This window comes from Sphaerodactylus townsendi, linkage group LG03, assembly GCF_021028975.2.
Source record: "Sphaerodactylus townsendi isolate TG3544 linkage group LG03, MPM_Stown_v2.3, whole genome shotgun sequence".
In the NCBI taxonomy this organism is placed as follows: domain Eukaryota; kingdom Metazoa; phylum Chordata; class Lepidosauria; order Squamata; family Sphaerodactylidae; genus Sphaerodactylus; species Sphaerodactylus townsendi.
The window spans coordinates 169,191,248-169,209,452 of NC_059427.1; the positions used below are offsets into that span (position 1 = coordinate 169,191,248).

The following is an 18,205-nucleotide window of genomic DNA, read 5'->3' on the forward strand; positions in this document are numbered from 1 at the left end:
TCAACAGCAGTCCCATCCCTTTCTCAGTCTCCAACCAACCTCTGGTCTTCTGCATCTCTCCATCAGTTTTTTCTAGTCTCTATGGTATACCACAGGGGAAATGGAAGTCTTAGAGCAGATGCTCTAGGACAGTGGTGGCGAACCTTTGGCACTCCAGATGTTATGGACTACAATTCCCATCAGCCTCTACCAGCATGGCCAATTGGCCTTGCTGGCAGGGGCTGATGGGAATTGTAGTCCATAACATCTGGAGTGCCAAAGGTTCACCACCACGGCTCTAGGACTTCCACCACCACCACCACCCCGATTTTATGGTTTCCCCATGGAACTGAATTTTGGAAGACCTTCAACCATCATCCAAAGTGTGGCAAATCTTGGGACCAGACAGGAAACCAGTGCAAGGGTATAAGGAGAAGTTACATGTGTTCAGAAGAACGGTAAGAGTGTGAAAGACTGTGGCAAACAAAAGCTAAGTTCTCCAGAGTAGAATCCACCTGATCTTAAGCACTACACCATGTTCCAGGGTGCAACAGTGGATGTCCAGAAGAGACTGTGATAGTCAAGGCAAAAGATGACCAAGATGACCAAAGGAGTGGGGAAGAAGGTCACTCATTCTGCAGTATTGTTAGGAAATAAGTGATATGAGTGGAGGTGATGACAGATTAGAACACAGGGAGAAAAAGAGAGAGAAGAAGCAAAAAAAAATGCCAAGGTTTCCCACCTGTTGAACAAGGTAGATGACATTGTTAATTATTACGGAGAGTAAAGGTTTGAGAACAAAGATGAAAAGTTCAATCTTGGACAGATTGGCCTGGACCCTCAAACAGGTCTGTTACGCTGTTACATGGAGAATCACATGAACCAAGATTCTTTTCCAAGAGAATGCAGAATTGGGCCGTTTCCACACGAATGCGGAAGTGGCCAGGTCGGCGTACTCGATGCCGACCCGACGACGCTGGGACCGCCCTCGCGACGGACGCGTCCCAGAAAAGAATCTGAGAGACGGCACCGCTTCGGCCAAGCTCGCCCGGTTGCCTTTACTTCCGTTTCTCCGCCCCTCCGGGCAAGCATCGCCCGAGGGCCACTGGGGACACGCCTCCCCTGCTCTGCGCGCCTGCTTCTGGAATTGTCGCGAGAGCAGGGCGGTCTCCTCAGGCCCCGGCGACCCGACTTGTACCGGAGGAGCCGAGAGAGCAGGTGGAAGGGAAGCTTGCAGGAAGCACCGGGAAGTTGCTGTCGTCCAGCGATAGGCTAGCAGTCGGCATTTTCAACAAGAGCGCTTCCCAAGCTTCTGGGGAAAATGCCGGTCATGGGATGTATGCGATGGGCGCTGGAAGTTTAATGGCGCCTGGGGACGCATGCTGTTCTTGCCAGGTAATGCCATATTCCGCCGATACCGGCAAGCGAAACGCCTCCTGATTCTGCTGAAAATTGAGGTGAGGTAGGACCCGGAATTTCCCTTCTTTCTTTGCATCCCTCACTCACGCAGGCTCCAGTTCTGTGCACCAGAAGAATGTCCTCAGATGCTGACCTGCAGTGAGGTTGTTATTTTGCTTCTAGAACTTGCTTCGGTGACTTGTAGAGTAAGTCTGCAGAGTAAGTTTCATAGATGCGGAAGGAAATGTGATTAAAAAAAAGAAAGAACCTCTGTAAAATGGCAGAAGATTTCAGTGACACCTCAAAGATTAACAAAATTTATTCCAGCAAAAGGTTTTGAGAGTCACAGTTCACTTTGTCAGAAGTGAGGACTGACTGGCTTATGAAAGCTTTCGCTGGAATACATCTTGTTAGTCTTCAAGATGCCACGGGACTAACATGCCCACCAATCCAAAATGATCTACATTTGCATTTTCTTTCCTTTTACATAATCATGTTCTTTCCTAATTCATAATAATGATGATCATTTGTAGTGGCAAAATTGGCTTTGCTGGATATTTGAAAGAAAGAAGGAAAGGAACTGTGTCTCAGTGGTATAGCATCTGTTTGGCATGCAAAAAGTCCTAGGCCGTTTCCGCACGGGCGGAATATGGCGGCCTGGGGACGGCAAAAACGCCGTCCCTCAGGTCAGCCATTTAAATAGGGCGAAAGGCTAACCAGCCGCACCTTCGCGGTCGCCTCGGGCCATTCCTCATCGCCGGCATTTTCCCAGAGCTGGTTGCTTCTTATTGGGGAAATGCCGGCTGGAAGCCGCTCGCTTCCCTCGCTTGTTTCAAGTCATTCGGCTCCGGCGATCGCTAGTCGGGGATTGACGCTTCATGAATTCCCGGAAGTAAAAGCAGGGCAGGGGAGGCGTAGTCCTCAGGCCTCGGGCGACCGGAGGGCCGGAGAGCAGGGTGCACTGCGACGGCGCTTCAGCCGGGCCAGCCTCGTTCTTTCTTGGACCGCCCTGCAGGAAACGGCCCTACATTCAATCCCAGCATCTTCAGTTAAAAGGATTTGGCAGCAGGTGTTGTGAAAGACTGACACCTGAGGCCTTGGAGAGCTACTGCCAGTCTGAGTAGACAGTACTGAACTTGATAGACTAAGGCCCCTTTCCACACATGCAGAATAATGCATTCTCAATCCACTTTGCAGCTGGATTTTATCTATCTCTCTACCTCTCTCTCTCTCTCTCTCTCTCTCTCTCTCTCTCTCTCTCTGTCTGTCTATTTATTTTTTGGATTTTTATACTGCCCTCCCCCGGAGGGCTCAGGGCAGTGTACAAATAAACATATACAGACAGGGGAAAGTTAAAACCAGTACAAATATAATACAAGCCCTGTCTCCTTATTAAAACCAATGCAGAATAGCAAAAACTACTATGCAGAATAGCAAAAACCACTCGCAAACAATTGTGAAAGAGGATTGAAAGCGCATTATTCTGCATGTGCGGAAGGGGCCCAAGGGTCTGACTTGGTATATGGTCAGTTCTCGTAAGTGTGAAGAGAAGTCAGCATGATGTGGTGGTTAAGAGTGGTGGACTATCATCTGGAGAACTGGGTTCAGTTTCCAATTCCTCCACATGAAGCCTGCTAAATGATCTTGGGCCAGTCACAGTTCTCTCAGAATTCTCTCATGCCAAGCCAGGGGCGTAACGAGGCAAACTGTAGCCCTGGGCAAAACCTGAGTTGGACGCCTCCATGTGGGCCACTCCACCACGACTACTCAATTGGCCTGTTTTGCACTCAGTGATTACAGTGTGCAAGGTAGGCATTTGTAGGTATCATATCAGTGCTAATTCTGTAAATTTCAGTGGGACATTGGAGACCGTCCTGAAACGAGAATTCCAGGTTTGGTGCAGTTTGGTTCAGGGGGCCAAAGTTATGGACCCTCAAAACTGTAGCCCCCATCTCCTATTAGCTCCCATTGGAAACAATGGGGGATAGGGGCACCCCCTTTGGGAGTCCATAACTTTGAACTCCCAGAACCAAACCTCACCAAACCTGGGGGGTAGTATAAGGACAGTCTCCTGATGATACGCTGAAAATTTGGTGCCGCTAGCCTAAAAAATGCGCCCCCTGCAGGCCAAAAAAAATGAAAAACCACTAAAAATACCCAAAAACGAACCCAGCATTTTGATGCCCCCCACAAGGTGATGCCCTGGGCAGCTGCCCACCTTGCCCAATGGGCATTACGCCAGTGTGCCAAGCAGAGGCAAGCAATGGCAAACCACCTCTGAATTTGTCTTGCCTTGAAACCCAGACAGGGTTGGGTTGCCATCAGTCAACTGTGACTTGAAGGCACTTTCTACCACCGCATATGCAGATGTGGGCCCATGTGCATGGGTGTGCTTGCATTTGTGTGTGAGTGTTTTTCTGACTTTGTATCCCCTGATGCTGGCAAGTGGTATAAAAGGGTAGCTAGGCCTGCAAAATGCTGCCTGTAAAAGGAAGGTGAACTCTTTGAGAGAGGATGAACTAGTTAAGCTGTCCGTCTCATTTATGTTCAGTTCACAGGGCTGACTGATTGGTGCAATTAATTAATGAATCACAGATCACAAAGAGGCTTTCCGATGGAATTTTAATCCGAGCTGCCCCTTGAGAGAAAAGTGAAGCCGAGGGGATTGGGATGGGTAGACATGAGAACCATGAGAATAAACAGATTTATGCGTAAAATATGTTTAGGGACCCAGAAAGATTGGGGGGAAAGATCAAGGGTGCACCAGGAACACGTCTGATCCGATGAGCTGCTCGCTTTCATATTCTTGAAGGGAATGTGGCCATTTTTTTCCCTCTCTGTCCCAGAATCCCTTGGTGCATCTTGAAATCCATTTTGTATCCAATTATCTCTTCAATGCATCTTTCTGAATTCCATTTGGAGGCTTCTATATTATTATGTCCTTCCAAAAAAGTTCCCTGTTCCGTGTTCCCTCTGCCCTTTTTGTGTTTTTCTTCGTTCTATACAGCTGGCTTCATGAAGAGTTCTGGGGAATCTGAAAACATGTAAACCATTTCATGACTGAAAGGCTGCAGCGTTTGGGACTCTTTAGTTTGGAGAGGAGACGTCTGAGGGGGGATATGATTGAAGTCTACAAAATTATGCATGGGGTAGAAAATGTGGACAGAGAGAAATTTTTCTCTCTTTCTCACAATACTAGAACCAGGGGGCATTCATTGAAAATGCTGGGGGGAAGAATTAGGACTCATAAAAGGAAACACTTCTTCACGCAACGTGTGATTGGTGTTTGGAATATGCTGCCACAGGAGGTGGTGATGGCCAACTAACCCTGATAGCTTTTTAGAAGGGCTTTGGACAGATTTATGGAGGAGAAGTCAATTCCATGGCTACCAATCTTTGATCCTCCTTGGATCTGGAGATTGCAAACACCCTTTAGCAGACCAGGGTGCTCGGGAGCAGCAGCAGCAGCAGCAGAAGGCCATTGCTTTCAATTCCTCCTGCACGCGGGAGAGCTCCCAAAGGCACCTGGCAGGGCCACTGTGAGTAGCAGAGAGCTGGACTAAATGGACTCTGGTCTGATCCAGCAGGCTAGTTCTTATGTTCTTTAGGCCATTGCTTTCACCTCCTGCACATGAGCTCCCAAAGGCACCTGGTGGGCCACTGTGAGTAGCAGAGAGCTGGACTAAATGGACTCTGGTCTGATCCAGCAGGCTAGTTCTTATGTTCTTTAGGCCATTGCTTTCACCTCCTGCATGTGAGCTCCCAAAGGCACCTGGTGGGCCACTGCGAGTAGCAGAGTGCTGGACTAGATGGACTCTGGTCTGATCCAGCAGGCTCGTTCTTATGTTCTTATGACTGTATTGTCAAAGGCTTTCATGGCCGGAGTCAACTGTGTAGCCATGGTCTGGTGGTTTGCCCACTTGCGTCTTCAGAGGCATGTCACAATAAGATGCGTTTCTTTCCGTGGCACAGCGCGGAGTGATTTGTGTTGGGGGCACCTGTTTTGTCCTCCTCGCAGGTGGGAAGAAGTGGGATTCGTTTGCAAGTGTCCAGTCCAGGTGGAGTTCATTTGCAGTTGCATTTGTATGTGTCCTGTTGACTTCATGACTGTTCAGTTGATCCTAATGGAAAGGTATTACATGACAGGGGGAAGGGGATTTCCCAGGAACCAGCATGGCTACCGACAATCCCCAGCCTGTATCTCCCCCATTTCTACTCTCATGCACATTGTCATCTATACACCCCTTGAACAGCAACACCTCTGTATATTTGTACAGCAACTAGCATTCTGGTGAGTAAGGGAAAGGTTTTAGAAGGAAAAAAAAGGTGTATGCGGTAAAGCTAGAGAGTGGGTAAGTGGGTGGGTATGGGTGTTAGAGGGTCAACTCACCTGGAGCCTCCTTCAGGGATATTGTGAGCAGGTCGTATTCAAATAGATAGATAGATAGATAGATAGATAGATAGATAGATAGATAGATAGATAGATAGATAGATAGATAGATAGATAGATAGATAGATAGATAGATAGATAGATAGATAGATAGATAGATAGATAGATAGATAGATAGATAGATAGATAGATAGATAGATAGATAGATAGATAACAACAACCACCACCACCTTGGACAGCACTTAAAAACAATCGGCGCTTACAAAATCACCATATGTCAGCTGCAAAAGGCCACCCTACTTGGCTCTGCACACATTATTCGTCGATGCATCACACAGTCCTAGACGCTTGGGAAGTGTCCGACGTGTTATTTAATACAAAATCCAGCATATTGATCTTGTTTGCTGTGTATTACTGTTTTTGTATCAAATAAATAATAATAATAATAATAATAATAATAATAATAATAATAATAATAATAATAATAATAATAATAATAATAATAATAATAATAATAATAATAATAATAAAGAAGAGCTATGGATGAGAGTGGGCAAGTGAATGAAGGAGAAACAAGTACTTTAGATACTATAGTGCAGGGGTCCCAACCTTTCTGAGCCTGTGGATATATTTGTAATTCTGACACAGTGTGGTGGGCACAAAATGACTGCTACAGGAGGAAGATACAACAGCTGCCATCATTTGCTTTCATTCACATATTGAAGATCTTTCGGCTGTGGTGGCGGCAGCTGCCAAAGGAGCATTTTTTGAAAATCTGCACAGCCAATCAGATACCTTGGTGGGCCCAAGCCCCAGCTAGCCCCACTCAATTTCTCAAAAACACTTGGTGGGCACCAGAGAAGGTGTTGGTGGGTGCCAATGTCCTCACAGGCACTAAGTTAGGGACCCTTCATATAGTAAAATCATTCTCCAGTCTGTACTCAGACCCACTCAGTTACTTAGTATGCCAGTGATACCCATGAAGGCAATTATTATTTGATTGTCTTATCTTTTTATCCCACTTTTGGGGATAAAATGAACATAGTGTCATTTTAATAAAACCATTCAGTTTTTCACAGAAGGGGCGGCGGGGGTGAAATCATTACAGAACAATTACCTTTTTTATTGGAAGGGAATATGCGGAGAACAAAGTGGTTCAAGTTAGGAGGAAATATTTTACATGACTCCACAAGCACAGGAGGTTCCAGAACTGTGCCAGTGTGTCTATAGCCCGGCGCATGCCAACTGCATGTCAGAGCACAAATTGCATGGCTGGTTGGTTTTTTTACAAACCTAAATCAACCACAGTTCTGCATCTGTACTGAGCCAGGGCTGACATTGAAGTCACAGCCCACATTTTGCCTATTTCTCCAGATGCATGTGGACACTACCTGGACAAAGTCTGAAATGCTTACAAGACAAATGAATTCTCTTTGCGTGCTGTTGTCAGTTTCACTTATTCCTAATGCAGCTTAAAGCCTGGCCAGAAGGTGGCGCTCTCTGACTTGTAGAGACAGTTCCAGAGAGAGGCCTCTTCATTGTGCAAAGCTGATGTTCTGTGTACCATCAGGAAGTTTTGATGGTGTTAATGTAACCTCATTCTGTGGGTTCTGTGGGGCAGTACTTGGAATGAGTTGCAAAGAACCAAATTTAAACAAAACAGTTTACTTCTCTTTACAAATAACATTAAACATCAACATTTAACATTACAATTCAAGGTCCTGTTCAGGTTGCATTTCAAGTCCTTCTAGTTACAGTCTACTGATACTGCCAAGTCCAATTCTTCTTTGCAAGTGGGTTGGCTCCTGAAGACTCCAAGGGCTTGATGAACAGGATGCAACATGATGAAGGTTTCCAGGAGAACTCTCACCCATGACAACCACAAAAGAAACCCTGAAACAATAAACTCCAACATTTACAACATAGCAAAAAATAAACAACTACCTTCCCAGTAGTTCCCAACAATATTGTAGTTTACCTTAACAAGGTGTTAAGGGCTTATAGAAATCAAGGTCCGAGTCTGGTAGCCTTGCCTTCTCCAAAGAGCTCTGCAGCCTTTCTGCTGCTCTGAGTCTCCACCCCCTTACTGGTTCAACCCATTCTGGGCATGGGGGTTACATTAACATAAGCAGTAAGATTAAAACATCCTTAACATAATTTAGTACTGTTCTCCTTAGGAGAGGAGTTTGTGAAGAAGGGATCTGCATCCCACTGTGGAGCAGTGGGTAATCAAACCCAATTCTCTAAATTAGAGTTTGCTGCTCTTAACTTGCAATTGGCTGGTAGGGTATGACTGAACCGTGTGCTACGTACCACCACTGGTATGGTTTGAAACCTCAAATTTGAAATACCAGTCTAAAGGTTAAAGTTGTCATATTCACCAAACACGGTGACCTGATATAATCCTTCCTTTAAAAAATTAAAAATGGAACAACTTTCGATTGATTTATTAATTGTCGGACATTGATCTGTATGTATCTGAGTTGTGCTATTCGCAAGGAAAATTAGGCTAAATATTCCGGTGGCCTGTATGCTATATCATTTTACTGTTATAGATGTCTGTTTTATTATTGTTTAAAATTTACCTTAGGCACATTTAGCCTATTTAGTTGTTAACATATGTACAGGATTTTAGATATCAGAGTACATTTGTTGTGGTTTCCCCCCTGTTTTACCATATTGTATTGTTTGGCATATGGGAAGATTGTGAAGGCCTATGGTCAATACAATAAACCTTTGCTGCTGCCAACTACTACACCATACTGGGTCTTGGGAGAGTACATTACACATGTTCTTCCAACTCTATGATTCTAGAATCTTCCAACTCTATGGTTCTATGATCTTTTCAATACACATGTTGAACATAGTGTGTGACGGGCGTAACACATACATTTCCCAGAATCTGTACATGTGATCGCACCCCCAGACTTTTCTGAGGGTATGTGTTTCTACTTACAGAAGCTGAAAAAATGTGCCTGTGCTCTGTTTGCACACAACGGCAAATATGCATAATTGAGCGGATTGAACATTGCTAGCTGTCCTGCTACATAGGGATGAAACTCCACAGCCACATTTCCAAGCGTAGTGTGGACAAGCAGAAACAGTTTCTGTACCCCCTCATCTCCTCCCTCCCCCCTCGCTGCTGCTGTCTCCCCTATGTCCAGCCCCACACCCTTCCTTCATTCTTCCCTTCAGTGGGTACCAAAGTGGAATGGGTGCTTCCTGCTGCCCATGAGGATAACATTCCCTTTGTCAAAACAGTTATTTTCATTACATTTTGTTCTTGTTTAGGGGCGCTGTCATTTCTACTTACTTTTGTCTTCAAGGTTGAGAAACCTGAGGCTAAAAGCAGATTTCAGCTCCAACACAAATCAAACCCAGATGTCTCTGAAAGCCCAAATGTATCGAAGGGACTGGGCTGGAGAACCGCAGGGCCCTTGGGTGTAGGGTTGCCAGTTCTGGCCTGGGACATTTCTGGAGATTTTTTTAAAAATAAAATTTATTATTTTTTTCACAAAACGTAACAAAACAGAAAAAAAGATACAGGGGGAGAAATAATAAGTATACAAGCACACAATAGATAGATCTGCGCTGTCTCCTCATATTGCAGATCCAATACGAGAGAAAAGCAAAACAACTTGGAACTGATGGGTGGGGAGGGCAGGAAAAAATGGAGAAGCGGATTCTGAAGCCGAAGGCAGCTCCCACGTACTGCTCCTAGATGTTTTCAGAACTTGTGGGTCTGGAATAAACCTTATCTAGTTCACCTGTCAAACTGAAGGTCTCCAGAACTTCTGGAGAGGTCAGAGTCAAACCCAGTCTTCTGTGAGCTCAGACCAGTCAAATTGTCATGTTCTCTGGAAGTCAGGGCTGTGTGTTTGGAAGAAGAAGAAGAGTTTGGATTTATACCCTACCTTTCTCTCCTGTAAGGAGACTCAAGGTGGCTGACAAGCTCCTTTCCCTTTCCCTCCCCACAACAGACACCATGTGAAGTAGGTGGGGCTGAGAGAGTTCCTAAGAACTGTGACTAGCCCAGGGGTAGGGAACCTTCGGCTCTCTAGATGTTCAGGAACTACAATTCCCATCAGCCCCTACCAGCATGGCCAATTGGCCATGCTGACAGAGGCTGATGGGAATTGCAGTTCCTGAACATCTGGAGAGCCGCAGGTTCCCTACCCCTGGACTAGCCCAAGGTCGCCCAGCAGGAATGTAGGAGTGCGGAAACACATCTGGTTCACCAGATAAGCCTCTGCCGCTCAGGTGGAAGAGTGGGAATCAAACCCGGTTCTCAAGATTAGAATCCTTCTCATAACCACTACTCCATGCTGGTTCTCTACAGGGGAGAGAGGAGAGACTTCAAGGGGGTTCAATGCCAGAGACCACCTTTCCAAGGAGACATTATCTCCACATAAACCGATCTCTGTCATCTAGGGATCCATTGTAATAGGTTGGCGACTCTACTTAAAGACCATTGGTCAACATGGATATAATGGCACAACCGAAGAATGAGAGAGAGAGAAACCTTGAACAGCTATTGGCAAGATTGGTCCCCTTCCTAGTGAGCTTCTGGCTTAAGCTGGAAAGTTCTGGGCTCAGGAGGCCGGATTCTACAAAAGGGCTGAGTGACTGGTTCGGAAAAGGTGTGGGCCTCCGAAATGCTATCAGCACTTCCTTTGCTTGGGACAGGAGATTACGCAGAGAGCTGGAAAGGGAACAGACTGCTTGGAAGGTTTCGTAGCAACTGCTGCTTGTACTATTATGGAAGACGGCAAATGTCTGCTGAAGAATGTACAGGATTCCCTTCTGAGGAAGATGAACGGAAATAGTCTTGTTAATTTACAAATACACTTTGAGCAGAGATTAAATTCCCCCTTTCCTCCGACACACACACACAAACAGTTGACCATCAGTGATTTAAATCCAAGATCCAGTTAAAAGCTAGTGAGGTGGTGATTTACTTTCAGGTGTGTGGGGGCCACTCATTCATTCTGCAGGAATTTCCATGGGCTTCCATTCCTTTAACAGGAGCATCATTGGGGACCAGGTTCTTGTTATAATTTGCATATTCTCACATCATAAGTCATTTAATATGCAACTGTTTATTTGGGGGGGTCAGGGAATGCTCCAGTAAAAGAAGGCTCAATCACTCTCATTGGGACCCATTCAGATCTACCCAAATTGGGGCTGAGAACAAACTCTGGCCGTTTCCGCACGAATGCAGAAGCGGCCGGGTCGGCGTTTCCGACGCCGACCCAACGACGCTGGGACCGTCCGAGATGGTGCCTGGCCACCGGGTGATAAGCCTCGGCGCGTCAGCCGGTGTCTGGGGACATCGCTTCCTGGCTCCCGCGCCGCCTACTCCAGCGGGCGCAGGGTAGCGGTCCCCAGGCCTCAGCAACGCGCCGGAGGCCTGGGGACAAGGTAAGTGCCGGTTTAAGCCGCCGTCGCTCGCCGGCAGCGTTGGTATGCATGCTTCCAACAAGAAAGCACTCCGAAGCTTGGGAAAGCCGCCATGGGCGGTCGGAAAGCGGTAACGAGATGCCGCTGCTGCTTAGCGCAGCTGCTCTCGTGCTAATGGCTGCCTGGAGACGCATTTTGCCGCCTCCAGGTCAGCCATTAAATGCCCGTAAGTGAAACGCTCTTGCTGTTCTAGGAACTGTGCATCCCCTAGGCAAACTCATTTTACCTTTTCTTGTCCCACATTCCCCATGATGCCACTTATACCCTGTTTGAATTAGTGCTTGTACAGGGTTAATACTTGGATAACTGCTGCTCAGAGATACAACCCAATCCTATGCATGTACTCAGAATTGCGCCCCACCGAGTTCAATAGTATTTACTTTCAAGGCATTATCTTTAGGATTGCAGTCTAAAACGGGCACAACTGCATTTAAGTTGCTATGTGCAAGTTTTCAAGTGGCCTTTAAATCTGAAACACCATCATAACTTTAAGTACTAAGGCATCTGCTGTGAGATACACACTTTATGCATCAAATGAAGTTAGTGCTGGCTCCAACCTTTCCCACATATTTTCTAGTGCATTTCTGCAGCACGAAGAGCTAAAATCCTGCTTGGGCGGGGGTGGTGGTGGTGGTGGTGGTGTACCCAGAAGGCTGCTCCCATTACCAAACCACACAGTATAATAAATGCATTCCTCTTTGTGGGTCATCCAAGCTGTGCCCCCCTCTGTGCCTGCTGTGCACAGCTGGGTTCCAAAGGGAATGGGAGACATGAAGGAAAGCTACCTGTGAAAGGCTGCAGATGCGTTTGGCGGGGGGCGGGGGGGCGGCGCAGAGCAGCATGGCCAGGCATTAAAACTGGAATCGCTATCAATCTGTGCCCCTTTAAATCAGTGATGTGTGTCGAACAGGCAGCTTGCAAGATGCAACCAGTTTTTGAACACATGCTGGCCAACTCCCCATAGCTGTTTCATGTAGGCAGTATGATTCTTAGAGTGTTGTGGGTTTTCCGGGTTGAATGGCCATGTTCCAGTAGCATTTTTTCCTGACGTTTTGACTGCATCTGTGGCTGGCATCTTCAGAGGAACCTCTGAAGATGCCAGCCATAGAGGCAGGAGAAACGTCAAGAGAAAACGCTACAGGAACACGGCCATACAACCTGGAAAAACCACACACCCCTAGTGATTCTGAAAGCCTTTGACAATACAGTATTATTATTCTTGTTGTTGTTGTTGTTGTTGTTGTTATTATTATTATTATTATTTTGATATTTATACCCTACTTTTGTCCCTAATGGGCACCCAAAGTGGCTTACCCCAGTTCTCCTCCACCTGCCTTCTTAAAGAAGTTAGCACCAACAGCCTGGTAGGTTGGGCTAAGATTGTGTGACTGGCCAAGGTCACCCAGCAAGTTTCCTAGGTAGAGTGGGGATTCGAACCTGGTTTTCTGACATCGTATATGTTGTTGCCTTATTTCAAGGCTGATCACTGGTTGATGTCCAACTCATTAGTATCTTCTCCTGGGATTGGCAGTGGTGCTCCCCAGGGTGGGGAGAGAGAGAGAGATATTTTCAAAAATATATCCTAGAGATCTGCAAACTGTAGGTGCTGGGGATTGAACCCGGGATCTTCTTCATTCCAGTCTGCTCACCAGTCATGGCCCAGAGATACTTTCATCTTTCCTGTAGCTTGAGTAGCTGTCTTCTCCTGTTCCCAGAATCCTCTAGTGTTGGGTATAACCATGATCTCCCTTTTCATCTCTTGGGTGTGGGCAAGATGAGACATGGATGGATCTAATTCATGGGCCACAGTCTCTCAGAGGAGTGCCTTGAAGCGAGTGTGAGATGCGACTAGGGAGGACTCCAGACTGCACTCCATCAGCCCCTGCCAGCATAGCCAATTGGCAGGGGCTGATGGGAATTGTAGTCCATAACATCTGGAGTGTCAAAGGTTCGCCACCACGGCACTAGGGTTATGCAGGAGATATTCCCAATGGGACTATGTTCCAGATTGAAGAGGGAGACTCGCTATACTTGGGTTTTCTACCTGACAGCTTGGTCCTAGCTAGAGTTAAGTATGCTCTGATCCACTGAAATCTATTTGTGTAAAGGCAGTTAACTGTACATAGGATTACAAAAGAAACTATCTTGTAGCACCGTTAAGGCTGAGATCAGCAGCCAGAGATGTGGTTTAAGACCTAATACCTTCTGTTCCTGTTTCAAACGCCACAATGCTCTTTATAATTCAATCCTAACCTCTACTTAAGGTCATCAGAGGGCACTACCAATATTTTTGGAAATGTGGCTACCCTCCGAAACCTGCACTGGATTCAGCCAAGAATGCTGTGGGCCTTCTCTGGTTAAGAAGCTGGCAATCCACACCCTAGATTATGGGAATGCCCAGTGGTGGGATCCAAAAATTTTAGTAACAGGTTCCCATGGTGGTGGGATTCAAACAGTGGCGTAGCGCCAATGGGGCTGGGCAGGGCACGATGGGGGCGTGGCCGGGCATTCCGGGGGCGGGGCGTTAATAATTTCTCTGTTAACTGTAAAAAACTCTTACTGTAAAAAAAAAGTTCCTAATTTCCAGCTGGTATCTTTCTGTCCATAATTTAAACTCACTATAGCAAGTCCTATCGTCTGCTGCCAACAGAAACAACTACTTCTCCTCTAATTGACTGCCTGTCAAATATTTAATACTTTCAAATACTTAATTTTGTTTCTAGAAATCAAAAGAAGGATACTTTCCTTAAACAGGGAACTTTACCATATTTCTAAAACGTGTTTTTAAAACAGCCCAACAGGGAGAATTTATCCCGTTTTCTACCTTCGCTAACCAGCCACATAGGAAACAAGAGGACTTTATGGTTTTTGGACATAATGGGATTTCTAACAGAAAAGCAGACCCAATTAGTAACCCCCTCTCGGCACGCACAGATAATTAGTAACCCATTCTCGGGAACTGGTGAGAACCTGCTGGATCCCACCTCTGGGAATGCCCACTGAATAACCACCCAGAACATGTTCTCCAAAATCAGCATTCAGTCTTCAAAGAAGTGAAACCATAGCCACGAAGAATGCTTTGGAGCATGTACGAAGTGCCGTCTTCTTTTGCAGAGAATAAGCACAACCAGTGCCACCCTAGGATTGCCAACTCCAGTATGGGAAATTCCTGGAGATGGGTGTGTGTTCATGTGTGCTTATGGGTGGGGAGTTTGGAGAGGGTTTTCACTTAGAATCTATAGCTGACCATACTGCCTGCCTCTGAAGCTGCCGTTTTCCTCCAGACAGAGATCCTTGTTCTTCAGAGATCAGTGGTTGTTGCAGGAGGTGGTTGGCAACCCTAAACCCCGATCCAAAAATATGGTGTTCAATGGGTGGGCCCCTTCCGCACATACAGAATAATGCACTTTCAATCCACATTCAATGAACTTTGCAGCTGTGCAGAATAGCAAAATCCACTTGCAAGCAATTGGGAACAATTGAAATTGCGCCATCTGCACTGGCTTCCAGTGGAATTCCAGCTCGTCTTCAAGGTGCTGGCATTGACCTTTAAGGCCCTTCGCGGCTTGGGGCCCTCATACTTGCGGGACCGTCTTACCCCATACGTCCCGAATAGGCCATTGCGCTCTGCATCGGCGGAGCTGTTGGAAGTCCCCGGTCCTTCAATGATGCGGCTGGCCTCTACCCGGGCCAGGGCCTTTACAGCCGTGTCCCAGGCCTGGTGGGACGCTCTCCCAACAGCTATTCAGGCCTTGCGGGACCTTGGTGAGTTCCGCAGGGCCTGTAAAACTGAGTTGTTCTACTGGGCTTTTGGAGAGGCTGGCTGCGGATTGGCTGCCCACTGATGAGAGCCTCTGCCATGTATTGTCTTCTTTAGCAATGCCTCATACTGACTCCATTTTTTGGCATTGCTGCCCCTCCCAGCCTTGGGACTGGATGCCACTTACAGGGAACTTGGGTTGATTCTGTTTTAGGACTTTGTACGCTGCTACTGTTTTTAAGGTTTGTAATTGTGTTTTAAATGATTGTGGGTACTATGTGTCGTGTTGTAAACCGCCTAGAGCAGTGATGGCGAACCTATGGCACGGGTGCCAGAGGGGGCACTCAGAGCCCTCTCTGTGGGCACGCGCAAACAGAGTCCCCCCCCCCCACACACACACATCTTGGCTGGCCTGGGCTCGATTATTATCATTAAACCTAAGACCTAGTTTTGGGGAAGAACTGTAGGTAACCCTGTTAAGCGCTGTTAAACCCCACTGATTTTCATGCAAAGAACTAAAGCGCGATCCTTTACCTGGAAGTAAGCTCAGTTGCTGGCAACGGGGCTTGCTTCTGAGTAAACCCTCCTAGGGTCGTGATTCACTCATGTGAAACGTTGCACGGTTGCTTCAAAGCAAAGCCACCGACTCCCATCAAGCTTACTCCCGAGTAACGCACGCCTCGGAGCCAACCGTTTTTTTCTAAACTGAAACCTCAGTATTCAAATTAAATTGCCGGGTTGGCACTTTGCGACAAATGAGTGGGTTTTGGGTTGCAATTTGGGCACTCGGTCTCGAAAAGGTTCGCCATCACTGGCCTGGAGCCCTTCGGGGATGAGGCGGTCTACGAAATAGAAATAAATAAATAAATAAATAAATAAATAAATAAATAAATACTACTACTACTACTAATAATGATAATGATGATGATGATGATGATGATGATGATGATGATGATGATGATGATAATAATAATAATAATAATAATAATAATAATAATAATAATAATAATAATAATAATAATAATGTGTGGAAGGGGCCGGGGAGTTTGCAAATTAGAGAAAGTTCCCTCTTTTTTGACAGGCCACTGCTTCCCAACACAACTGCAACAGCTGCTGACTGGGGGAACTGGGTTCCCACCCCACACCCCCTCCCCTTGGAGATCTCCCCCTCTCTGCAGGAAATGGAGTTTGGCCATTCCCTGCAGGAGAAGGGTAGGGGAAAGGGGCTGGGAAAAAACCTCCAGGCGGGAGGGGAGGAAGGAGGGAAAGCCAGGAAGGGAGGGAGGGCGTGGATTTCGGGCGGGGGTGTGAGTGTGTCTGTGTGTTGCTGAAGCTTAAGAGTCCTCCGAGCTGAGTTCTGCTTTGAGCAAGCCAGCTTGCAGCTCCCCAGAAGAGTCAGGCAGGGAAAGGGGTTTGGCTGGGAGCCAGCCCGGGGGCCACCGCCAGCTCCAAGAGGGGAGACTGAGATGCCAGCCCCACAGCCGGGGCGGAGAAGAGCTGCAGGGGCGCAGCAGCATGAAGGTGAGCGAGCGGAGGGGAGGGGAGGGGAGGGGAGGGGAGGGGGGGGCCTCCTTTTGCGTTGGGCACCGGCGGGGATGGGGGGACAGCTGACCCGTCCTGGCGGGGCGGGCGATTTTGCTCGACTTCCTTGCAAATTGGGGGGGAAAGGCTTTGCAACCGAGGAGAAGCAGGGAAGGGCTTGGGGTGTTTTTGAAGGGTGGGTGGGCTGCAATGGGGTCTGAAGCCAGCTGCAAGCTTCAGGGATGGCGGGTCGGCACTGTGGGGTCGTGGTGGAGGTGTCGGCTCGGTAGGGAGCTGGGAAAGAGCGCTTCTGAAAGTCTTTTTGAAACGGTGGCCCGAGGACCCGGGCGTTTGGAACCAGGCGTCTCTAGCGACTTCCTTCTGGCCCTTTCCGCACATGCACAATAATGCGCTTTCAATCCACATTCAGTACACGTTGAACCTGGCTTTTACTGTGCAGAATAGCAACATCCATTTGCAAACAATTGGGAAAGTCGGTTGAAAGTGCATTATTCTGCATGTGCAGAAGGGGCGACCACGTAGGGCAGTGGTGGCGAACCTTTGGCACCCCAGATGTTATGGACTACAATTCCCATCAGCCCCTACAATTGGCCATGCTGGCAGAGGCTGATGGGAATTGTAGTCCATAACATCTGGAGTGCCAAAGGTTCGCCACCACGGACGTAGGGTTTTCGAGGCAAGGGACTTACAGAGGTGGTTTGCCGTTGCCTGCCTCTGCAGGACAGCCCTGGACTTCCTTGGTGGTCTCCCACCCAAATGCTTTCCAGGGCTGACCCTGCTCAGCTGCTGAGCTATGATGAGACCAGGCTAGCCTGAGCTGCCCAGTTGAAGCAATGTAAATAGCCCAGACTAACCAGAGCTTGGAAGCTAAGCAGGGTCAGCCATGGTCAGTATTTGGATGGGAGACCACCCAGGGAGTTCAGGGTTGCTATGCAGAGGAAGGTGCAAACCACCTCTGGACATCTCTTACCTTGAAAACCCCTGAGATGCAACTTTATGAGGTTGCCGTAAGTCGGTTGCCACTTGGCAGCACTTAATTGCCGAAGGGCAAGAGGCTATCCAGCTGCAACTGAAGCCGTTGTAGTGGCTGTGCAGATCCTCAATGTTTCAAATTATTTTAAGGGGAAAAATAGATTTCCAAGGAGGAATAATACGTCAGGAAGATGCACTGTGAGGGAGACAAGGAAGAGAGGATTATGATGATGATGTTAATAACAGTGTTCACCATAATTTACATGTGGTATATCCTCTGGAAACCTTAACCCTTAACATGCTTCAATCATTTCCCATTAGTTCTTGGTTATCACTTTGTGAATGAATGGAAAGAGCAGGGATTCCAGTTTCTGTTGAGGGCTGAGTACAGAACTGAGAAAGCGGGGGTTTGCTCTTGCAAGGAACCTACCAAATCAACAAACCTGTAAACAATTTTACCAGCTTGCCTGCTTACATCGTCAGATCCTGTGTGCTGATTGCCAGTAGCAAAAAAAGGGAAACAACCCCCTCGCAGCTTAGAAAAGCTCTCTTTCCTGGTTGCCTGGAAGAGATTGTTGCTCATTCCAAGTGAAAACCTAGTGGTTCTTTGGTTTAACCTGAATCTATGATCACAGATTGGCATCAGGTTAAAAGGATATGAATCTGATGCTTCTACTGTCTGGGGCCACATTTAGTTTGGCTAA

At 47.1% G+C, this 18,205-nt stretch overlaps 1 protein-coding gene across 2 annotated transcripts in view; it reads left to right on the forward strand.

The window, feature by feature from the left end:
- Positions 1–18,205, forward strand: part of LOC125430061 (tensin-2-like) — a 130,066-nt gene that overhangs the window by 19,275 nt on the left and 92,586 nt on the right. Inside the window, exon 1 of one of the 2 annotated variants that reach the window (XM_048491751.1) lies at positions 16,295–16,508. The exons of the other annotated variant lie outside the window; for it this stretch is intronic. Coding sequence (XP_048347708.1) covers positions 16,503–16,508 — 6 coding nt within the window. The 5' untranslated portion in view covers positions 16,295–16,502. Of the gene's footprint in view, positions 1–16,294; positions 16,509–18,205 lie in introns of those variants that run through there. 2 annotated transcript variants of the gene reach the window in all.